The 23,595-nt window shown below is 57.3% G+C and overlaps 1 protein-coding gene across 1 annotated transcript; it reads right to left on the bottom strand.

Moving 5' to 3' along the window:
- Positions 1–1,164: 1,164 nt before the first annotated feature.
- On the bottom strand, positions 1,165–23,131 carry HIF3A (hypoxia inducible factor 3 subunit alpha). The gene is made up of 15 exons (XM_040978261.1): positions 23,100–23,131; positions 18,246–18,436; positions 17,240–17,385; positions 16,151–16,235; positions 15,785–15,897; positions 15,325–15,533; positions 13,701–13,807; positions 13,384–13,531; positions 9,049–9,167; positions 8,162–8,355; positions 6,693–6,797; positions 5,239–5,510; positions 3,991–4,108; positions 2,714–2,795; positions 1,165–1,719 (listed from the first exon to the last, which is right to left on the bottom strand). The coding sequence occupies exons 1-15, from the start codon at positions 23,123–23,125 to the stop codon at positions 1,622–1,624; spliced, it is 2,013 nt and encodes a 670-aa protein (XP_040834195.1). The 5' UTR covers positions 23,126–23,131; the 3' UTR covers positions 1,165–1,621.
- Between the last annotated feature and the right edge of the window lie 464 nt (positions 23,132–23,595).

Here is a 23,595-nt window from a genome sequence, read left to right as displayed (position 1 = left end):
CTGGAACCACGTGGATTTTGGAAGTCTAGAAGGAGTTCAAGGTCACACAGTGTAGAGCCAGGAAGTGTGAGGTGAGGTCCTTACTGGTAAGACGCATGAAGGCTGAGTTCTGGAGCAGCAGGGAGGTGGAAGATGTGAGGTATGGAATCAAAAGGATTTACCAGGTGGGGTTTAGAGTCTAAAGACAATGTGAGGCTCCATTCTAGAACCAAACAGCAGGTCACATGATACGGGCTATAGGGTGCAGGATGTGCAAGAGTTGGTCAAGGTTATGACCTTTAGAACTGGTGAATGCTGAAGGTCTGGTTCTAGAAGGCCAAGGCCTAAAGCTCCTTTTACGTCATTATGATAGGGCAGTCTCTGAGTGTAGAGAGAGGGAAGCAGGAATGGGCATCCTGAGGTTTGGAATCAAGATGATGAACACTCACATCTGGCTTTGGACCAAATGTACTGCAGTCCAGACAGCCTAGACCCAACAAAAAGGTTGGTGTCGTGGGGTCAAGGACCAGGGAGGTCACTGGCTGTGAAAGCAGAAATTTGGAGGATGTCAGGCTAAGAACCAGAGGAATTTGCTGGAAGAAATCTAGAGCCAAAGGAAATCAGAGTTCTGTGGAGGGTTCTAGAACCTGGGGTCTCGGCTGGTCCTAGGCTCTAGATCCAGTGTGTGTTGGAGGCTGCAAGGCCTAAAAAACAGAGTGGTTTGTAGAGATTGTAAGATTTGGAAATGGGCAGAATTGGAGGCTATGAGGTCCACAATGAGAAAGAACCAAAAAGATTTGGAAGCAGAGAGGCGAAGTCTAAACCAGACCGTGCCAGCAACCGTGTGTTCTAGAATGTGGGGGGCAGAAGTCCCCCAGCCTAGAACTGATGAGGGTCAGAGGTTATGTGGTCTGGAACCAGAGGAGGTTGGGGTGTGACCCCAGGAACAGGAAGAGGCTGCACAGTCTGGGAACCAGTGAAGGTCAGACGTCATGCAGTCTAGAACCCAAGAAGGTTGTACAGTGTGGAACCAGAGGAGGTTGGCAGAGACCACCCAAATAGGAAGATGACAGTGGAGTCACTGCCCAGGTGAGGCTGGAGGCAGCAGGAACTCCAGTGGAAGGGGCAGGCAGACATTGCTGGGGGGGAGGTCTGGCCCAGTGCTTGCCCCCACTGACACCTGAGGAGGAAGGGAGGCCGGAATCCCACATGAATATGGGCCTTAGGTAATTCATGGTGATGCAAACCATAGCATGAAGACAAGAAAAATCAAAACCAAAGAAGGACACAAACAAACAAACACCTATCTGTGCCCCAGTCCACCCCCCTTGTTCCCCAAAATATAGCCCAGAGAGTTAGAGGAAGGGTGATGAGGTAACCAGGGAGCCCCAAGGGAAATCCTGAGAAGGGAGGAGGGGGCTGAGGACCCCCTCCCAGAGGTCACTGAGCTGAGACCACCCCACAAGCCCCCTCAACAGTGGGAGCACATGGGGGGGGTGGGGCTGAGGTAGGCCCGAGGCTGGTGGAGGGGGCCATTCAGAGATGGGGGTCCCCGTCCTGTGCGTTGGCTGAAGGCTTGGAGTGTGGCTGAGGTCCTGTGGTGGGGCGGGAGGAGAAGGGAGGTGAGACGTGAGGGGGTGGCTCAGTGGGCACGGGCTGAGCCTGCTGCAGGCTGGAAGAGGCTCCTGGATGGGGCGGCATCCTCCACTGGGTAGTGAGAGAGCAGTGAGGGACCCAGGCCTGCAGGGAAGAGCGGACAGAGACCAGAAGAAGGTAACCAAGAGCCCAACCTGCCTCCCATATCCTCCCCACACCAAAGCCTGGAAGTCAGCTGCATGGCCAGCACTGAGCTCTTGGGCAAGCGGTTAAGAGCCCCAGTGCAGAGCCAGCTTGAATCCAGGGGTTCTTGGTGGGTGGCTTGTTGTGTCACATGGGGCAGCTGACGTGACCTACTGGGGCCTCAGTCTGCTCATCTGTAGAATGGGTGAATGGCAGCTTCCTCTCAGCAGGAGTGGGAGGAGTCAATGAGGGATCCCCTGTGCCGGTACTGGTGAGAGAGCTGGCACTGGTGAGTGAGTGCCCAATGGATGTTGGCATCTCTGTTCTGTGAACCTACACTGGGTCACGTGGCCACAGGGCAGGCGTTACGGGTCCTTCACAGCACTTCTGCGAGACTATGGAATGTCTTCAGGTAGGACCCAGGGCAGTGGGGCCCATGCCGTGTGTATGTGCACGTGTGTGCACAGTACCGTGCGTCTGTGGCCACGTGTGTGTCGCAGGCGTGTGTTCGTGAACACATATGTTTGTGTGCATGCACACATGTTCATCCATGCTTGTCGTGTACACGGAGTGTTGTGTTCGTGTGTAAGCATGTGCATGCGTGTCATTTATGTGAGTCTGCACATGTGTATATATGGCCATGTGTACATGCACATATATGTATGCGTGTGTGGCAGAAATGATCCTGAGGCCACACAGCTGGGAGTGGCCAGGTGGGATTCAACGCCCTATTTGCCAAGCCCTAAAGTATAAGCTCGAGGGGACAAGGTTTGGCCATGAACTTGGCTTATTCTCCCGGGGGCAGCCCTGCTCTTGAAGCATCTCTTTCCTCTCTACAATACCCGTGAAACGAGAAAAGGGCAGCCCATGTCCACCAGTGTGCCCAGGGTTGGCAGTGTCCCCGCCCCACCCCCACCCCGCTCCGAGTCACCCAGCACAGCGGGGTGTCACTCACCCAGACACTCATTCAGGTCCTGGAGGGGGGTGCTGGGCTCCTGCTGGCGTCCTAGGACAGGTCCTCCCGGCCAAAGAAAACTCTGGGGGAAGGAGACAAAGCTTTCTCCATCACCCTCACCATGCTCAGGATCCGAGGCGGCTGGAGGGCTCGGTGGGGTGAGAGCACCGTGAGGGTCCGAGTGCCATGGTGGGCAAGTCACTGTCCAGTGGCCTCGGTGTGCTCCACAGCCACCTGCTCCCTGTGTCCCTTCCTCCCCTGGCACAGGTGGGCACCTGTGCAGCCTCACTCTAGTTTCTAGAAGGTGCCAGGGGAAAGGGGAGAGGAAGGTCATTTATCCTTCTAGCTGCTTTCATGTCTGGCCACTGTGGGTTTGGCCATGGCCTTCTGTGGACCTTACCAAGTAGACCTCCCTCTGTCCCACAGTCCAGGGACCACCTCTGTCCTTCACCTTCAGACTAGGGTTGGTACCAGCTCTCCAGGCAGCCACACCTTTGTACTGTTTCCTGTCTAGGTTGAGCCAGCTGATGAAGCTATCTGTGCCAGGGCAAGTGCCCATGAGGATGATAGGAACTAGCCAGCCAGCACCTAAACACGGCAGGCATTCAATGCTGGTCAGCTGTCAATGGCATCACCCACAGTTCCCATGCTCGAACAGCTGGCCGAGGATCCAGGACCCTTCTGTAGGTGTTAGGGAGCTATAGGAAGGCCTAGAGGGAGGCCTTGTGTCCAGTGATACAGACCAAACTGGCTTTGAGAAAGGGCATCTTGTTTGTAGGATGTTGGGGTGAGGGAGTGCTGGGGGCAGTGAGCCTTGAGACGGGGGCTGGGGAAAGGCTGTGTGCATGTGTGGGTGTGTGTATCAGCGAAGAGCCTGGTTCCATCTGACTTCCAAAGCGCTCAGTGTGGCGACCTGCCTGCCCAGAGTTCTCAGTTCCCACGTGGCAGGCCTGGCACTTGCACTGGGTCCATCTGTGCTCTCACCCCTTGAAACACTGAGGCATGTCCAAGGTCTGATCCGGCTTGGGGAGGGGGCCCGTTGGAGCAGAGGTGACGCCTACAGACAGACCCTAGCCACCTGCCAATTCCCCCCTTACCTGCCTAACTTTCTCTCTCAGCACTTTTCACCAACCAGCAGCTGTTTGCAAAGGCCTTTCCCCCCAGAGCTATAAGGTCAAGGTCCCAACCTCAGCTGGGCCCCTGGCCTCCTGCCTGACCTGCAGCCAGCCCCTGTTCCTCTCTGCTGTCCAGGGAAGCCCATTGATCGCCAGACATACCAGGCTGAGCGGAGGCAGCAGAAAGTTGTTGGGTTCTGGCCCCGGGGGTCGTTTTGGGGGTCTCACTCCCAGCAGCTCCACCCCTTCAGCCTCATCCTCAGAGCTTGGGGCCAGGGTCCTGGAGGGCAACAAGGCAAGAGACACTCAGAACACAGCAGTCAGGCAGATGAAGGCATTCACTCACTCTGCTCGCATTCATTCCTCTACTCACAGCAATCCAACTGTCTACCAAGCCATCCTCTCATTCAAACAGCCAATCATCCATCACCTACCTACCCATCCAACCTTTCTGTCAGTGTCTGCATTCATCCATGCACTGATTTGCTTTCCATTTCAATTACTCTCCCCATCCTCCCATCCCCCCACCCCGCTACTTACCCATCCATCCACCCATCCACCTATCCACCCATCCATCCATCCATTTATCCCCCCACCCCGCTACTCACCCATCCATCCATCCATCCACCCATCCACCCATCCATCCACCCATCCACCTATCCACCCATCCATCCATTTATCCCCCCACCCCACTACTCACCCATCCATCCATCCATCCATCCATCCATCCATCCATCCATTTATCCCCCACCCCACTACTCACCCATCCACCCATCTTCCTGTTCACATTTGCTGATCTACCTTTCCATTAATCCACTTATCTATTCACCCATCCATCTTTCACAAATTCCTTCCCTCCTTCATTTCATAAACATCACTAGACATCCACCATTTACATGCCAAGCCTCAAGCTGGACACCTTGGGAGATACTGGGATATACCCACAAAAAACCCCACAAAGATAGTGAAGATCCCACTCAGGAGACCAAAGGGGAACATGTCACCAACTTGGGAAGCAGAAAGTTGAGTCTTAGTGCAAGGAATTGGGGGGGTCAGGACCATTTAAAATTCATAAACAGTTTTCGTCTGTGTTTGTATTTAAATTGTCTTGGAAAGAATCTGTGACTTTGATGAGATTCTCAAAGTTGTTAAGCAACTTAGCTGTCAACACCATGCAGTGATTGTGACAGACATGGTCTCTAGGCCAGATGTGGCCAGTTGTGGGTGCCAGCAGAGAGCAGCTTGGGATAAGACAGAAGAGAACAGTAGAGGGCGCTCCCAAGAGGATGCACTGAGGCAAAGGGGCACAGAGCTTTGGATCAACCCCGGCCCCATGGGAGCGGACATCAGGGTGGGGTGGTGTGGGATGAGGAGGCTGAAGTCAGGATGCCTCCTCTCTCTGTGGCTTACCTCTTCTGAGCCCTGGGCACAGGGGAGGACACCGAGGCGTCTCTTCTGCAAGGGCTAGAGCAGCTCAGCCGGGGGTCACTGCCCCAGCGGGGCAGTACAGAGGCCTCTGGGGTCGGAGGCGACAGGCCATGGAAGCTCCGTGCGCGGGGCCGGGGGACAGTCCCTGCAGGTTTGTGGTAGGCTCTGGATAGCTGGTCACAGGAGCTGAGCTGGAAGTCATCGTCCATGGAGATGTATGGAGCCAGCATTTCCAAATCCAGGCCATTGGCATCCTGACGGGGCAGGAGGGAGTTGAGAGCACACGCCTGGGGCTCCACCAATACTCCCGACCCCGCCTCAGTTTTCCTGCCTCATCTGTCACAGCCATCAGAGGATGGCTGAGCTAAGGTCCTAAGTGCTAGTCGTGTAAATCCATGTATTTTGGAGGGACTGAGTATCCGAAAACAGACAAGAGTAAGGCTGGGGTCCCCTGGGTGGGGCGCTGCCCTGGCCAACAGCTCCGTATGGTAGGTGTGGCCTTTGAGCTGTGCTGTGGGTGGGATCCGGAGATTCTGGAAAGCTTATTAGGTCAAGTTCAAATACCTTGGAACAACCAGTCCTAAAAATAATCCGAAGGTTGAGGAGGCTGCCAGTGATGGCTTAGAACTGAGGAAACCAGGGGACAGGGGATTCTTTTTCATTATTATTTTTCTTAATTTTGGGGGGGTATAGTGACTGGAAGCTTAGCAATACTGTTTCCAGCAGCTTTTTCCGTGGGAAAATGGGCAACTAACTGGGCTTGGGTGCTTTCGTGCAGAGAACTTCCAGCTGGAATGTTGGAGGTGCCAACCAATGGATACATTTTTGCTATTTGCAACAGCCAAGGTGGAGTGGGGAGGGCGGGGGAAGAAGCGAAAGGAAGAAATGTCACACGTGAGAGGGCTGGCAGGGCTTGAAGATGCTCCACCTCTTTGTAGAATTAACATTGCACACAGACAGCTGGCCTGAGTCTCAACCGAGAAGCAATCTTGGAATTCCTGCACTCCCCCACCCCCACCTCAGGCCTAGCTTTGTAGTTCACCCTGGGTCCCTTGGACATCACTTAGTAGCTCAGGCTAATGAGGTGACTCATGATAGGCTCCCTAGATGGCTTATGCTAATGAGGTGACTCACGATGGGCTGCCTAAACAGTTTATGCTAATCAGATGCTGGGGGCTGGTCATGCTGCAAGGACAGACTGTGTGATTTGGGCAGGAGAAATCAACTTGACCTCCAGGGAAGGTGGAGGTAGCATTGGAGGTTGATTTTGGTTAGATAGGTAATAACTGTACTAAGTGATGGAATCCCAATAACAGCTCCAGAGCCTGGAGCTGGGGTGGGCGTCCTGGCTTGGCAGCAGTGTGGGCACACTGCCACTGATTTGGTGCCAGGGGGCGAACATGTCCCTGAGACCATCCATCCATGTCTGCCCTTACCTGGGCTACCTCTAGATCTGTCTCCTTTGCCTCCAGGGTTTTCCGGGTCACCAAGGGTCTGTGTGCATTCTCCATGCCCACAAGCAGTTGATCTGGGAGATCAGCCTGTGGGGGAATAAAGGAGAGACATCAGGGAATCCTGACCCTGGAGGTGTCAACAGTAAGACAGCCTGGAGCTCAGGGTCAGGGGAAGTACTGCGGGCCGGACACCAGTCAGCTGGGGCACCAGGTGGGTCCAATGGCAGGAGCAAATAAACCCCAACGTGGGCATTCAAAGTCAGTGTGTCTGGACTCGGACAGGGGACTTCAAAAATGATCGTGGAAAACAGAATTAGAAGTATGAGTTTAAGGGCTGGTGTTGTAGCATAGCCAGTGAAGCTACTGCTATGCCAGTTTCCATTCTGGTTGTTCCACTTCCACTCCAGCTTCCTGTTAATGGCCTGGGAAAGCAGCAGAGCATGATTCAAGTGCTCTGGTCCCTGAAACCACGTGTGAGACCCTCAACAAAGGCCTGCCTACTGGTTTTGGATGGTTCAGTTCTGGCCATTACAGCCATTCGGGGAGTGAGCCAGTGGACAGAACATTTTTGTCTCTCTGACTCTATAACTGCATTTTAAATAAAAATCAATGAATCTTGGGCCCGGCGACGTGGCCTAGTGGCTAAAGTCCTCACCTTAAACGCGCTGGGATCCCATAAGGGCACCGGTTCTAATCCTGGCTGCTCCACTTCCCATCCAGCTCCCTGCTTGTGGCCTGGGAAGGCAGTCGAGGACGGCCCAAAGCTTTGGAACCCTGCACCCATGTGGGAGACCCAGAAGAAGTTTCTGGATCCTGGCTTCGGGTCAGCTGCTCACTTGGGGAGTGAATCATCGGATGGAGGATCTTCCTCTCTGTCTCTCCTCCTCTCTGTATATATGACTTTCCAATAAATAAATAAATATTTTTTTTAAAAAAATCAATGAATCTTTTTCAAAAAGAAAAAGTTAGACTCCCTAAACTCTCGGTAAAATGGTAAACTCTTTAGTTCTGGGACACCTGTGTCACATCGAAGCGCCAGTTCAAGTCTCTGCTACTTTGCTTCCGACTGAGCGGACAATGGTTCAAGTGCTTGGACAAGCCACAGGGGAGACCCAGGTGGACTCCCTGGCTCCTGGCTTTGCCCTGGCTCAGCCCTGTCTGTTGTAGGCCTTTAGGGAGTGATCCAGTGGACAGAAGATTCTCTCTCTGACTCTTTAGGGAGGTTCAAATTCAGAGAACCTGGATACTTGGTCAAAAGCTGGGAGGGGTCTCCCATGCCAGTCCCAAACCTGTCATGTGGAGGCTGAACTCCAGAATTCCGACAGTTGAAGAAGTCCAGGTCTCAAAGGAACCCCAACCCCATCTCATCTCAACCCACAGGTTCTAGCTAAAGGCCTCCTGGTGGGCAAGGATACTGACCGGAAGAGGACTGGGTGGGCGGGGATGCTTACCGGAAGAGGGCTCTGGGGACGCCGCCTAGCTGGCTGTGTGCTGGGGGTGGCAGCTGCAACCGAAGCCCCATCCAGAATGGGCGCCAGGAGGCAGCGGAGGTCAGGGCTACAGAAACGGCGGGGATCAGCGGCCAGCGCAGCTTCGCTCAGGGCAGGGGGGTGCAGGAAGGCCAGGATCCGGGGACCAGGTCGGTCTGTAGGACACATGGGCATGGTGGGGGGGACACAGGCGGTCATCTCGGGGCCGGAGGCAGAGGGCAGGGACCCCCACACCAACCCCAGGGGACGCAGCTGACATCCCCGATTTGCATAGTCAGGGTGGCTGTTACCTACAGAGTTGGGCAGAGGGTCCAGGCGGTAGCTTTTGTTGCCAGGTTGTCATGAAACACAACCCCTCCACCCTTCCCCAGAGCCTCCCAGGGGAGCTTGCAAGGCTGGGAGAAAAGTGTGGCTCAAGCCCCGCCCACCCCCTCCGGCAGGAGGGCCTAAGGTCCCTGGAGATTAAGAAGAAAGGGGAAACCAGTTACCCCCTCTCCTCATGGCCCCAGGATCCAACAGGGAGAGAAGGCCGAACTAGGATGAGCAGAGAGGAGAGATGGAGGCAGAGGGAATTATAGCAGGATTCAAAGCAGAAGCAACAAGAAATGAACTGTACAGCCAGGGGCACTGGTGGGAAGGGTGGCAGTGGAGGAGGGAACTGCATATGCCAAGGCTGGGGACCCGTCCACATGGCCCCCGACCCTTCCCGCAAGACGGAGGGAGGAGCCAAGGAGGCAGGACCCAGATCTAGCACGGCCTGGGCGTTCTCCTAAGGGCCCAAGGGATACAGCCCCTTCCCAACCCCTGCCCTGCCTGCCTCCCACCCCTACCCCACCCCTACCCCGTACCACGACTATCCCCAGAGGCAGGACCATCCGTCTGAGAGGGGACGCTCTGTTGATGGGGTCTGCGGGAGTGTCGCTCCGTCTGCTCCAGGGACAGCACCACTCCGGTCTCCTCCACCCGGCTGGGGTACAAGGCAGAAAGGGGGTGGGGGCTGGGAGTCACGGGGTGGGGGTGGGAGGGTCCTTGGCCACAGCCAGGTCACCCTGGCAGGTTACAGGAAGCAGCTGGGGGTGGGATGGGGGGACAAAAGGTAAAATTCCCCCTCTTTCCTCTGATTTGTATAAGGCCTTGCTTTTTGTGGATTGCTTTTGATGATACGAGGGTACTTCAAAAAGTTTGTGGAAATGGAATACAAAGGTTATTTTGGTGCAAGAAAACTTTTTTTTTTTTAAATTCCGTGCATACGACGGCTGAGCATCCCTAATCCGAAAATCCGAAATGCTCCAAACTCCGAAACTTTTTGAGTGCCAACGTGAATGGAAAATCCCACGCCATGAAGCTGGGTTTCCGGCTCAGAATTCTTTTCAAAACCCAGTGTATGCCATTAGCTGCAGCCTACGTGTAGAGAGGGGGTCGTGTTGGGACTTAGGCCTCTTCCCCAAGATGGCCCATGACGTATACACAAGCCCCAAAGAATCCGAAATCTGAAATACTTCCGGCCCCACGCATTTCGGATGAGGGATACTCAACTTGTCACGGCATTTAAAAGAGAGTTAAGTTTGTCACTTCCCAAGCTCCATCTGCAGAAGGAAAAGAGAAAAAAAAAATGCTGGCATTTAGCACAGCTTGGTAGAGAGAAGACTGGGGTGGGGCTGGGGGTGGGAGACACAGAGAGGGGAGGAGGTGGGGGACAGAGCAGGATGGGGGGAGACTCAGCGGTGTGGGGGGAGTGACAGCTCAAGAGTTCAGTCTTCTCCTTTTAGACATCGAGATAAACATTATTCTCATCAACCTGCTGATGGCACAGCCATGCTCGCAGCCTTCATTGCGTGACCAAGCGTGAAGAATCCAGAGGGCTTTGGTTTCATGAAAAAGGACTTATTTAGGAAGCTTCTATTCATAGACGTGTTTCAAACTCAAGAGAACAAATTTATAAATACAGCTTGTAACCCCCCCTCCCCGCCCGCAGGCTCCAGCTGTAGGACCCAGCATCCGTGGGGCAGGACACGTCAGGGAGACTTGGTCTGGGGCTAAAGACCAGCGCCCCCCCCCCCACCTTATTTGTATTTCATTTGGCTAACAGTCCCCTGGGCTGAATGTTCTAGAAGCTGAGACCACACCCCCACCCTCACTGAGTCCTTCCTGGGCCAAACCTTCCAATGCAAGCCATGCCACGCCCCGTGAATCGCTCTGAAACAGCAGTCACAGTCTCGTGTGTACACACACTTGGTACACACAGCCTCATGTGCCACAGGCACACACACCCACATTCAGGGACAGACACGCTCCCAGGCTGTGTGCACACGGCAGGCTCACTCCACAGACATCTGCTGGTCAGATGGTGCTGTACAAGAGCCGAGGGCAAGAACTTTATGCAGCCGTGGCCCAGGGTTCAAATCCCGGCTCTGCCTCTACACCTCGCTGGGCCACCCTGGAGCTCCATGTCCTCTTCTGGAACAGTCTCTCCTCCCCCAGAGTGTTAGGAGGGTTAAATAAGTCAGCGTGTGGTGCAGCGCATATAGCCGTGCTGTGTCTGCGGCAAGCTCCGTGTGTCTGCTAGGATTCAGCTTCAAATTATTTTTCTTTTTTTGTTATTTATTTGGGAGCTAAACACACATGATCACACACACACATCCACTGGCTCACTCCCCAAATGCCTGCAATGGCCAGGGCTGGGACTGGGCTGGGAGTGGGGTTGCAGCTCAACCCAGGCCTACTCCATGAGTGACAAAGACCTGGTTACTGGGCTGTCCCCGCTGCGTCCTGAGGCTGGGCTGGCAGGGAGCTGGGACCAGAAACTAAAGCCAGGCACTCCAAGGGGGGACGTGGGCATCTGAACCAGTGGTTTACTGTTGAGAGACCCACCCCTGCTGCCATCGTTATTGTTATTAATTACCATTTGCTGAGCAACTACTATGTCTTGGAAATTGGGGACTCAGTAGAAAACAAAGCTCACCATCTTCATGGGGTAACGAAATGCTAGTAGCCACATGTAGAATAAAGCGAGTGTGCAGGGTCCCTAACTCCACAGCCATGCTAAGCTTGCACAGCCATGGGATACCGCCTGCACCGGGACCCCGGCCAGGCGGAAGGCAGAAGTTGTTCATTCTCCGTTGACTGCAGATCGAAACAATCTCCGGATGTGCCACCTCGCATGTGTCCCAACAGTGTCACATGCTTCTTTTTACCTTGGGAATGTGGCTCCTAGAAAATTCATAATGGCACCTGTGCCTGGCACACTCTTCCCAGGACAGTGTTGGGGGGTTGGGAGAGAGAAGGATGAGGGTTCACAGCTTTGGAAAGGCCAAGGAAGGAAGCACATTCCGAGGGGAGGCAGCAGGTGCAAAGGCCCTGGGGTTTGGTGTGTACTTGACAGGGGCAGGGAGGGCAGGGAGGGCAGGGAGGGCAGGGAGGGCAGGGAGGGCAGGGAGGCAGTGCCTCACAGCACGGAGGAATTCTGCTGAAGAGCCAGAGGGCTGCAGACAGCTCTGAGCATTGAGATGATTTGCATTTCAGAACTGGGAAAATCCCTGAGGCTTTAGAAATCAGAGGGCCAGGCAAGGTAGCTTAGCAGCTTGGGTCCTCTCCTTGCATGCGCCAGGATCCCATAGGGACACTGGTTCTAATCCCAGTGGCCCCGCTTCCCATCCAGCTCCCTGCCTGTGGTCTGGGATGGCCCAAAGCCTTGGGACCCTGCACCCATGTGGGAGACCCAAGGGAAGCTCTGGGCTCCTGGCTTCGGATTGGCTCAGCTCAGGCCTTTGCGGCCACTTGGGGAGTGAATTGGCAGACGAAGGAATCTTCCTGTCTGTCTCTCTGTGTGTCTAACTTTCCAATAAAAATAAATAAACAAAATAAATCTTAAACAAACAAACAAGGAAATCAGAGCCCTGCAGCTCAGCAGACTAATCCTCCACCTGCAAGCACCAGGATCCCAAATGGGTGCCCGTTTGTGTCCCAGCTGCTCCTTCCAGCTCCCTGCTTGTGGCCTGGGAAAGCAGCAAAGAATGGCTCAAGTCTTTGGACCCCTTCACTCATGGGGGAGACCACCTGGAAGAAGCTTCTGTCTCCTGGCTTCAGATCGGCTTTGCTCTGATTTATAGGGCCATCTAGGGAGTGAACCAACGGATGCAAGATCTCTCCCTGTCTCTCCTTTTCTCTGTAGATCTGCCTTTCCAAAATCAATAAATGAACCTTTAAAAAGGAGAAAAGCCATGTGCTGTGATTTTACCACTACACACCTGTCAGAAGAGTTGAAAGTAAAAAACCAAATAAAACACAACCAACTAACTGATGTGATGAAATGCTGGAAGGAGGTGGGGCAGCCAGAACTATCACTGTCATTCATGCGTGTAAAAAGGCCCAGCCAGCTCCCAGGCAGCCCGCTGCCCCGCACCTGCTACCGGAAATGAAATCCACAAAACCGCGTTCCCCCACTGGTGTGTATGTGTTCCCGCGTGTACCCGGGAGGCTGCCCAGCACACAGAGGCTCCATGGTCACAGCCCACAACTTGGTCATGTCTCAGACACGTCACAGCACACAGCGGCTGCATATGGCAGGCCTTTTGTGTTCGGCATTCTGGGAAGGGCTGTGGTGCTGGGAGTGTGGGGGGACTGAGGTAGCTGGGGGGACTGAGGCAGTTGGGGGGACTGAGGCAGCTGGGGCGGAGGCCCTGTGCCTGGGAGGTGAAGCTCAATTCTGCATGTGTTTGCCAACAACGTGCAAATAGAATGGATGCAAGCCCTCACTCAGTTTTTAAAAAGTGGAAACAGAACCTCACGATTCTGCTGCATTTCTTGCGGAGGGTCCCTTTAAATTTGAAGCTCTCCTCGCGCCACATTGGGAACCCTGGGATGGCGTCAGGTGGCTGTCCTCCATCCCAGGGTACAGAGGCATTTGGGAGGCTGGATGTGGCTTCTCCCCTTATCTTCCCCTCCCCCCAAATATAGGAAGGAAAAAAAGAGAATGTGGAAATAATGGTCTAACCACCTTCCGTAGCCCTTGATCCACTGTTGGTACACGCACACACACAGGCACACGCACCTGCTGATGCTGTCTGCAGTCTTGTGGTCACACATGTTCTCCGTGTCCATGCATGCAATACACACATGTCTATGTGACACGCGTCCACACACATGCAGACCAGAGACACCCCAGCATGCCCCTTCCGGCTTACCTGATTAGGAAGTGGACGCAGATGATGCTCTCGGACTGGGGACCCCGGCCCCCTGACACCACTGTGGCCTGGGTCTGGGTCCACAGGTAGCCACCGCTCCGGGCCAGGAAGCGATATTGCCCCGTTACTGCCTGGCCCTTGCTCAGCACTGAGGGGAGCAGGCAGGGGTCAGGGCTAGAGAGAGGGCTCTGAGGGGGGTGTCAAGGGCTGGGCAGGAGGTTGATGGGGAGGAGAAGGCTCCTTGGTGGGGATTGGGGAGCAGGGAGCTGTTGTTGAGTGGGGGTGGTGGCAGCCATGGAGTCAGGGGACACACGTACAAGTGTGGATGCTCTTGCTGACGGCATCCGAGTCCAGCGCGTGGATATACTCGTAGGCCGAGCAGCCAATCAGGTCATCAGGGCTGTAGCCGGCGACCTCTGCGATCCTGGGGGTGGGTGGAGGTTAGGGTGCACCGGGCTGCAGCAGCGGATGAAGGGTGTGGCAGGCCAGCCAGGGGGACGGGTGGGAGGTAGGGGAGGGAGGGAGAGGCAGGGTCGCAACAGAGAGAAAGGGAGAGGGTGAGAGCAGCGCGGTGGGTTGCCTGGGACTTGGCGATATGGTCTGCTAAGTAGCTAAGGGGGCCCTGCAGATACCATGAAACAGAAAGCACCCCAAGCCAGGGACAAGATCTCCCATTATCTCCAGGGGTCCCGCCAGGGAAGGGTCAGCAAGTCCATGGGGGAGCAAAGGGGATCCCCAAGGGAAGCAGGAGACAGCACCAGCAGCCCTGCTGGTGACAACCCTGGCTGGGCCCTGCCAGCTGGCCGCTGTGACGGTGGGCAGGGCTGTCATTCTCTCCAGGACAGAGACACTGGGCACCAACCAGGGCTTGGTGTTGTGGGGCAACAGGGCAAGCCCTGCGATGCCAGCTTCCCATGTAAGCAGTGGTTCAAGTCCCCACCGCTCTACTTCCCATCCAGCTCTCTCCTTACGGCCTGGGAAAGCAGCAGAGAGTGGCCCAAGTCCTTGGGTCTCTGCACCCACGTGAGAGACCTGGAAGAAGCTGCTGGCTCCTGGCTCCTGGCTCCTGGTCAGCCCTGCTCTGATCATTGTGGCCATGTGAGAAGAGAACCAGAGGATGGAAGATCTCTCCATGCCTCTCCTTCTCTTTCCATAAAATCTGCCTTTCAGGGCCCAGTGCCGTAGCCTAGTGACTAAAGTTCTTGCCTTGCACACACTGGGATATCATATAGGTGCCGGTTCACATCTTGGTGGCCCTGCTTCCCATCCAGCTTCCCATCCAGCTCCCTGCTTGTGGCCTGGGAAAGCAGTTGAGGACGGCCCAAAGCCTTGGGACCCTACACCTGTGTGGGAGACCCAGAAGAGGCTCCTGGGTCTTGGCTTCAGATTAGCTCAGCTCTGGCCATTGTGGCTACTTGGAGTGAATCAGTGGATGGAGGATCTTCTTTGTTTCTCCTTCTCTCTGTAAAATCTGACTTTCCCATAAAAGTTTTTTTTAAAAAAAAAATCTCTCTAAAAAAATCTGCTTTTCAAATTAAAAAAAAAAAAACTTTCAAAAAAATAATTGATTCAAAGAAAAGAAAAAAAAAAAGAAAAAGACTGAGGCATTGCAGGACCCTGAAATACTGAAAGAAACGCGGAGGGAGGATGAAAGACGAGAAATTGCACAAGGGCAGCCACGCAAAAAGAGACGAAAGGATGGAGGACCAGTGGAGGCTGAGAGATGAGCCCGGCAGGGCAGGGCGCAGAGCCCAGGGGGGAGGGCGCAGAGCCCAGGGGGGAGGGCGCAGAGCCCGCGGGGGAGGGCGCAGAGCCCAGGGGGGAGGGCGCAGAGCCCGGGGGGGGGGAGGGCGCAGAGCCCAAGGGGGAGGGCGCAGAGCCCGCGGGGAGGGCGCAGAGCCTGGGGCCTCGGGCGGAAGGCAGGGAGAGGAGCCTGCCCACCTCTCGTCGCAGTAGGTGAACTTCATGTCCAGGCTGTGGCGGCTGAGGAAGGACCCCCGGGCCAGCGGCGGCTCCAGGCTGCCGGGGTGGGGGATGGCTTCACAGATGAGCACCAGGCACTGCAGGGGCGGCTCTGAACGGGGGCTCCCGGTTGGGGAGGTCTGAGCCGGGGGCCTGTAGGCCCGCATGTGTCCGGAGCAGTGTAGCACCTGGGGGCCAGGTGGGGCAGGCAGGACTCAGAGCTTCCAGGACCCCCAACTGCAGGCGCTTGGGAATCCCAACCTTAGGATTCCCCAGACCCCCCAAGTCCACGGATGCCTCACTAAGGACTCCCCATCCCAAGCCCTGGACACCTGCTCACAAGAGACCCCGGGACTCCAATCACCTCCCAGTGAGATCCCGAGGGTGGCCGGCCTTCTCTCCTGACAATGCCCCGCCCACACCCCAGGGCCCTGCCCACCTTCCAGGTGGCTGCCTTGAGGTTGAGGGTGCGGCCACGGCTGGTCAGGGTGCTCTTCATACGCAAGGAGAAGTTCCGCTCCGTCGGGGCCTCTGGCTTCTTCCTGGACAAGCCTAGGGAGACCACGGGGCAGCTGCACCCCAACAGCTCTCATGCCCCAAACCAGGACTTAGCACCACACAGGGGTCCCCAGGGAGGGGGATGGAGAAGAGCAGGACTCCTGTGTCAGCGCCCCCTCCCACCAAGCAAGGCCGTGGGTCCCCTCACATCCACCTCCCCAGCCCACACACCGCACGCAGTCAGGCCCCTGTGGGGGCAGTGGGGCAGTGGAGGCGAGGCCAAGCGGAGGGGTGGAGGGACACTCACTCTGCCGTGGCGTCAGGGCGTCCTGCAGTTCCTCTTGGTCACAGGGGTGGACGTAGTCAAAGACACTGTGTCCAATGAGCTCCAGCTGCCAGGCAGGGCACAGAGCCAGCGGCTGGGTGGGCGGCCTCTGCCCCAACCCGCCCTGCACTCCTCAGCCTCCGTGCCCCGGCTTAGGCCCCGACTGCCCAGTCACCGTTCACTGACCAAGCATCACGCTGGCACCTGCTATTCCCCAGGACCTCCACGCAGGATCCAATCTCGCAGTGCTTTCTGGCTAGTGTGTGTGTGCATGTGTGCAAAAATATAGTGAATACCATAGTGTAAAAACACAGCAGGGGGCCAGGCATACAGCTGCTGGTTCTGGTCCTGGCTGCTCCACTTCTGATCCATGTGTCTGGGAAAGTAGTGGATATAGCACAACGCTTTGGGCCCCTGCTGGAGTTTTAGTGCCTAGAAGTTAGAGCCATTTGGGGAGTGTACTAGCAAATGAAAAATCTCTCTTGTTCTGCCTTTCAAATAAATCAACAATGTTTAAATAAAATGTCAACCCCATTTTAAAATGTCAATCTGATTTGCCTGTGGCTCGGTCTCCCCTGTGCTCAGAATCGCTCCTAGCTCCCCTGGGAATAAGTCTTACCCCCCAGAGATCTCTGACCTCTCTCTCTCTCTTCCCTGCCACTCTGTGCCAAGCCAGGATAATTTCTTCAGTTCCCTCAAAGCACTCTGCCCTACCCCATCTCTGGATTCTGACTCCTCTGGTGGGTGCATTCCCTATTCCTCTGTGGCTAGATGTGTGTGTGTGTGTGTGTGTGTGTGTGTGTGTGTGTGTGTGTGTGTAGGGGGGAGAGCAGTAATCCTCTCCTCCAGGAAGTCCTCCATCCCTTCTCCCAGGCTGGGTCAGGTCCTCCCAAGGGTCCCAGCTCAGCCCTGCCCATCCCACGTCTTCCTGCCTGGGGAGATACGTCATCCCGTTGCTCTACTGGGAGTCCCACAAACACAGGGCTACTGTCCTCCACACCCCTCCCTGCCCTGCTGTCCTGGGTGTCCCCACCGCCTCCCCAGCGTCCCCCAGGCCCGCAGGCCTCTCACCTGACTGAGGCCCAGGTGTTTGCTGACATTCTCCGACAGGTAGGCCATGTCACCCTCAGCCGTGAGCACCATGACGAAGCCCTCCAGAGCCTTCAGGTAGCAGGCATCCAGGGGCTCTCCCTCGACCCCCGGCTGGCTCCACTCCCCTGGCACAGGGGCACGAGGGTGCCTCCAGTCACTCACGGTTGCCCCTGCCCAGCCTTGCCCATACCTGTCTCCGCTCAGAGGAACTTCCAGGAGCCCCCAGGTGAGCAGGTTGCAGTCCCACTGGGGAAGGTGGGACCACCAAGCTTCAGACAGAATGGCAAGGGGCTTGGGATGTCCTAATGGGAGGCTCTCCAGGGAGGGCAGAATTTGAATAACAAATGTTCAGGGTCCTGGGATTTCAAAGTGTGTGTGTGAGTGTGTGTGTGTGTGTGTAGCATTCCTTGCACCTGGTCTAGAGCTGGCCCAGCACCCTAGCTGTTAATGGCCATTGGGGAGTGAATTAGTGGATGGAAGACCTGTCTCTCTCTGTCCCTCTGCCTTTCAAATAAATAATCTTAAAAAAATTTTTTTTAAATTGGGTGGAAATTCAATAAATGCTGAAGTAATTAAATAACAGGCAGCAAAGCGTCTTAAGGGTATGTGTTACAAGAGGCTGGGGTCCCAGCGAGGAAAGTCCCCTAAGGAGGCCACGTGCTGGGGCCTGCGGGAGCCGGCTGCCCTGCCAGCCCTTAAGGCCCTGGGTGCAGACCTGGAGGCGGGGGTCTCCCAAATGGCAGACGTCTATGGAGGCGGGGCTTCCAGGGGCACCGGGCTCTGGCTGGCCCGGAGCTCCCAGGGGCGGAACCTCGCCTGGGCAGTGACTCTCAGGGGGTGGAGCTCTGCGGGCAAGCCGGACCCGGGGATGGAAGGGGCGGCTCTGCAGGCTCCGGCTCCGCTTCCCGGGGGTGGGGCCAGCGTGGGAAACCGTTTCCCGAGGGCGAGGCCGGGCGCAGACGGGCCTTCCCGCGGCGGGGCTCACCAGCGGCGCAGAGCCGGTGCATGCGCAGGTAGCTGATGGTCAGGCGCATGATGGAAGCCTTGTCCAGGTGCGCGCTGACGCCGCGCGCGAAGGGCAGAGTGTGCGCCAGCTGGTATAACACTTCGGTCTCCTGGCTGCGCCGGCTGCGGGCCGCATCCCGGGACTTCTCCTTGCGCAGCTCCGTGCTCGACCTGCGTGCAAAGGCTGCGGTCACTGCGGGGCGTCCCCGCAAGGGAAAAAGGCCGGATGGGACGCGCACGTGGGGGGTGGGGTGGAGTGCCGGTGCTGGCCCCCGAGGGCAGGGCTCATCCAAGGCGGAGTGGTCACTGCAGTGCGGCTCCAGGGCTCGCTGGAGATCCTTCCTAGCCCCGAATTTTACCTGTCTCTGTGCCAGCCCATGCTGCTGTCCCTGGAGTAGTGTGCCTCTTTCTCCTCTCCAGAGGCGTGCCTGAGACTGCAACGTCCCCTCCTTGACTTATCTGCAGTTTATTTTCCAACTGGGGACGCCTAGGGGACCAGGAGGCCTCCTGCTGCCCGGGGGCCCCTGTGGGGCTGGCTCAGTGCCAGAGGAGGGAGGGAGTGCACAAACGGGTCTCCTGCCCTCCAGGCTTCTAGAACACCCTTCCCTACCCTTTCTCTGAGTTGCGTCTTCATAATCTAACAGCCCCGATCTCAAAGTCTAATGACGACCAACCAGGGCCAGGGTGACCAGCCAAGCCCCCCTCCCCGCCCCCGGGCAGAGGTTCTGTCCATCCAGCGGCTAACCTCTCACCCTGCCCTTTCATCCACTTCAAACACCTGCGTTTTGCAGGTGGCAGATTGTACTGAGAGTGGAAGGATGAGACGGGTTTTCCAGAAATAGCTGCCACTTGCCCAGCTTTGCCCAGTGCCAAGTTCCCAGCTTACATGAACCCAAGGAAAGTTCAGACAATCCTGGGAGCAAGCTAACGTCTTTATTCCCCTTTGATCGGACGGGAAAATCAAGCGGTGGGCAGTGCTCCCGCCAAGGTTGGAACACCAGTAAACCCTAACTCTTAAGCTTCCTATCTTTTCTGGTCTCGGGTGTAGGTTCAGGTGTTGGCAGACCTCCGTTCAAGTTCAAACTCCAGCCTGTCTGAATCCAATATTTATTTGAGAGGAGAGAGGGAAAATGAATCTACCTACTGATTCACTCCTTAAATACCCAGGAGCCAAGAACTCTTTCCCTGTCTCGCACCTGGGTGGCAAGGTGTACACCTGCTGACTCCAAGGTGTGCACCTGCTGGTGCTGAGGTATGCACCTGCTCTGGAATCAGGCCTGAAACCCAGTGTCTAGCTACATCTGTAACCATTGTGTCACATGCTTCGCTACTGCTTTTTTCATAACTTGTCAGTCCTCTTAGACCTTGTCCATGAGTGAGGAGCAGCTGTCATTTGCAAGAATTTCCTCTGGGAGGAAGCCTCGAGTTTTCTCTCCCGACTGCCTCCTCTTTGCCCCCCTAGCCCTGGGCAATAGGGGCCACCTCTGGGTTGGCATCAACCCCACGCCCAGGCAGGAGGTTGACCGCTTCAGGAGGAGAGCTTCCTGTCCAGCTACAGAGAGAAAAAATAGCCCAAGGGTGGGACGCCCAGAAGGGGCCAGGCTGGGTGGGGGAGGGCTGGAGGGGGTGAAGTGCACGCCCCCACCCCTCCTTCCTGCCAGCCAAGAGGACATTCCGTCCCGTGTCCTGTTCCAGCCCTGTTTGTCTTCCGGCCCCTGGAGGGTGAGGGTGGGCGGGCCTCACCAAGCAGGGGCCCAGACAGAGGGAAGAGGACCGGGGGTGGCGTGGGGCCCGGCGCCACCCGGGGCAGCTGGACTCTGTAACCCTCTCTTACCAGTGGCAATGGAAGGGGCCAGCTGGTGGCAGGAGAGGGACCTTCCTCCCAACCCCCAGCCTGTTCTGATGAGAAATCTGGGCCTTTCGCTGGCTCAGACAACAGGGGAGATGGAGGCTCAGCCTTGGGGCTCCCACTGCCGCCATCCCCTATCCCCCAGTGCTGTTTCAGCTGTGAGGTTTTTGGCACATTGCATAGCCTCTCTGAGCACCTCATAGGGGCTGTCTGATCTATGCATATGGACCTGAGCTCCTGGAGCTCAAGGGCTTAGGAAGCTGGGCTTGGCTATTGGTTGATGCTCCCTAATAGTCAAACTTGGCAAACTTGAGGCTAGGAGTAGGGGGGTTGATGGGTGGGTAGTGTCCCTGGGTCCAGAGCTACAGCTTTCAGGACCCCCTCCTCCACCACCACCACTTGGGACAGGGTATCCTGCACAACCACACTCCTCGGGCAGCAGGACCCTGTACCTGTTAGGGACCCAAAGAGGAAGCAGGTCTGGGGGTGCAGGGGTGAGGGCAATGCCACAACTCTTCGTGGCACAGCAGGGGTTTAGACCAGCTGTCTGCTTGCTCACACTGCAAACCTGTTCAGTGTTCCCCTCACTGCCTCTCCTCCCAGTCTGGCTTCTCACTGACTCTGTGGTCTGAGCTGAGGGGGAGGTAGGATGCACCCCTAATTTTCAGGAAACCTGGGACGCTGTGGGACAATCTGGCACAAAGGTTCGCAGCCGGGAAGCAACCGGGCTGGGATTTGAACCGGGACTCCCAGCCTCTGTGCTCTCTCTTGGGGGTTTGCTCACTGCCCCCTGGGGATGGGGGTGGGGGTGGTCCCTGCCTGCCTTGGCCCAGTGGCCTCCATCTCTCCTTCCTCCCCACGTCCCCTTCCCCCCCTCCCCACCCTCTCAGCCTCCAGATCTCCCCAGCTGGCCCCATGCCTGGCCTGGCCCAGCCCCTTGGCACTCTGCCCAGCTCAAGACGTGCAGCTGGAGTCATGCCCCTCTTCCTCCGTGTTCCAGCCCAGAACACAGGGCGGGGTCGGGAGGCCCCAGGGGGAGGCCTGGAAAGGGGAGAGGGGGAGCAGGTCCTGCAACCAGGAGGGGGAGAAGTCCACTCCCCTCACCCTCCTGAGGCACTCGCCCTGAGAGCCAGGAGCCCCTTGTCCCAAGTCTTGGCTTCCATCTCCTGAGGCTTAGCTGGGCAGTGGGGCATCTTACTCAAAGCATGGGCAGGGGGTTGGGGGAGGGAAGCCCAGGATGTGGCTTGGCAGGGACCCCTGTGGCATTGCCTGGAGGTGGCTTGAGAAGCCAGAGGCAGTGGGTTGGGTATAAGAAGGAACTTGGGTGCAGGTGGAGGGTGTCTGTCCTTGGCTGTGCTCGCTCCCAAGGACGTGGTGGGTTTTGGGGGTCCGTCCTCCAAGGCCATCTTTTCTGCAGGATTTTCTGCCTCAGGTGGGCTCAGGGCACTGTGCCCATCCTCATAGGGCACTGCTCAAAAATATCCTCACCCACACCCCCCTTCAACTAGGGGTGAGCTGGCAGCAAGCCTAAGCTGAGGAGGGGAAGGGGGCTCACTCACCATCTCCCAGGCCTTCTCCTGCCCAGGTGCCATCCTGGGGGTGCAGGAGTGAACGGAGCGTGGCCGGGATCCGGGTGCGAGTTACGAGCGAGCGTGGCGCACGCGCAGGCTCCACAGTGGGATGACACCACACAGGAAAGGGCTGGCCTTGGGTGGGGGGTGGAGGGGGGAGCACCCCAGCTCAGCACTGAAGTCCCACCCAGCCAGGAGGGGGCGCTGGGAAGGGCGGGGCTGGGGCTGTCCCAGCAGAGGTGGGCTGGCGTTCCCTGGTGGGCTGGTGGCCAGGGATTGGAACAGAATGGGGGGGCGGGTATTGGAATGGGCTGGTGTGTGTGGGGGGGTGGTTAAAAAAAACCAGGGGTGTGTGGAGGGAGCCAATCAGACCTGGGAAGTCAGGGAGGAGGGAAGGGGGTGAGGCTCGCCCGGATGCCTCAGATTGGACAGGGGAAAACCAAGAGCGTGGGATCCGCTCGGGGGTCTTCTTTAACTCCTGGGCAGACAGGTCTCCCTGGCAGTGGTCCCAGGCCCTGAGTCTCCCTGGACCCCCACAGAGCTCCGCGTGCTGAGAGGTTAACATGGAAACCCACCCTCCAAAGCAGGTGGAGGTTACTGAGCACCGCGGTTGGAGGGGTGCACCCATCAGCATCTACGGGGTCCCAGCCTGCATTGGGCATGGCATGCCCACTCATGGAGGGTCCTGGAAAGAAAGTGTGGCTGGGCCACCCCCCACCCCCATCTCAGCAACAGCCACTGGGCAGGGGGCGGGTTGCTGGAGGATTGAGAGAAGGGGCCAACTGGGCTTTGTCAAGTGGCTCCAGCTTTGGTCTCTGTTAGGGAAGGGGTGGCTTTTCAAAAGACATAAAAATGGTCCCTGGGAAGGGTCCCTGACAGCCCTGGACAAGGTCCCCCTACCCAGGAAGGCGTTTTTTCCCCTCCTCTGGCACTCGCCCGCTAGGTCCTCATGGGGGGTGGGGGTTCATAGTATGTACCTGGGTGGGCTCAATTGGGGAGCACCCCCATGCCCTCTAGGGTCTCAGGGTCTCCTGGCAAAGATCCACCTCAACTCTGGGTGCTCAGAGGCCAGAGGTCCTATGGGTGACGCTAGACTTCACTCCAAGACCCCCCTTCCCCCCTCCCTGGAGGGCTGGGGCGCAGTCACCTTCAGTTCCCGTCGTTGGAGCTCGAATTTCCACCTAGAGCCAGGTTGGGAAGCGAACCCGGGGTTACAGGAAACGAGAGAGGTGGGGAGCACCAGGGACTCGGGGTGAACCCCTCATCGCTGCAGCCGCCCAGGGTGTGTGTGTGTGTAGGGGTGCGCCCCCGGGGGCGTCCTTTGACTTTAGCCTTGTGCCCCACCCCACACCTTGGGGTCCCCAGAAGGAGAGTCCGTCAACCCCCCATCAGGCCTGCCCCTGCAGCCCAGTACCTGGCGCGCTGCAGCCCCAGCGCCATGGCTCGCCCGTCGCTGCTCCCGAGCCCTCGGTGGCCTCGGCCCCCTCCCCGGGCCCTGCGAGCCCCCTCCCCAGCGCCACCCCTGCCGCCTCATTGGCTGCGCGGCGCCCGGCCCGCGGCTCTGATCGGCCCACGGGGCTGTCGCTCTGGTGGAGGGGGCGGGAGGAGGCGAGGCTGGAGGGGTGGGGGGCGCCGGCGAACACACACCCCAGCCACGCCCCTCGCCGCGGATTTCCTCGCCTGGCCGCCCGGGGCCCCGGCCTGGGAAGTTCCTACACCCACCCAGCTGGCCTTGGTCCCCGCCCACCAGCCTCCTGCTCGGGGTCACCTTCCACTGTCCACACCCGGGGCGCCCCTGCGCTCCCCGATCCCGCACGCTCTCCCTTCCCCCAACCTCGCCCGCTCTGTGTCCGCGACCCCCATGTCTCCTCCCCACATCTCCACACTCCCTCGGCCTGGGGACCCCACTA

Source organism: Ochotona curzoniae, unplaced genomic scaffold (assembly GCF_017591425.1).
Source record: "Ochotona curzoniae isolate NIBS_2020 unplaced genomic scaffold, NIBS_Ocur_1.0 contig_2861, whole genome shotgun sequence".
Classification (NCBI taxonomy): domain Eukaryota; kingdom Metazoa; phylum Chordata; class Mammalia; order Lagomorpha; family Ochotonidae; genus Ochotona; species Ochotona curzoniae.
This window is presented reverse-complemented; position numbering and strand designations above follow the sequence as displayed.

Bases quoted from the DNA above. Each gene is read 5' to 3' on its own strand.
- HIF3A (XM_040978261.1), bottom strand. From the start codon at position 23,125: ATGGCGCTGGGGCTGCAGCGCGCCAG. The intron at 15,898-16,150 runs GTGAGTGTCCCT...TGGTCTCCCTAG, and splicing joins CGCCCTGACGCCACGGCAGA to GCTTGTCCAGGAAGAAGCCA. The intron at 6,798-8,161 runs GTAAGCATCCCC...ATTCCCCCACAG, and splicing joins GTCCCCAGAGCCCTCTTCCG to GCTGATCTCCCAGATCAACT.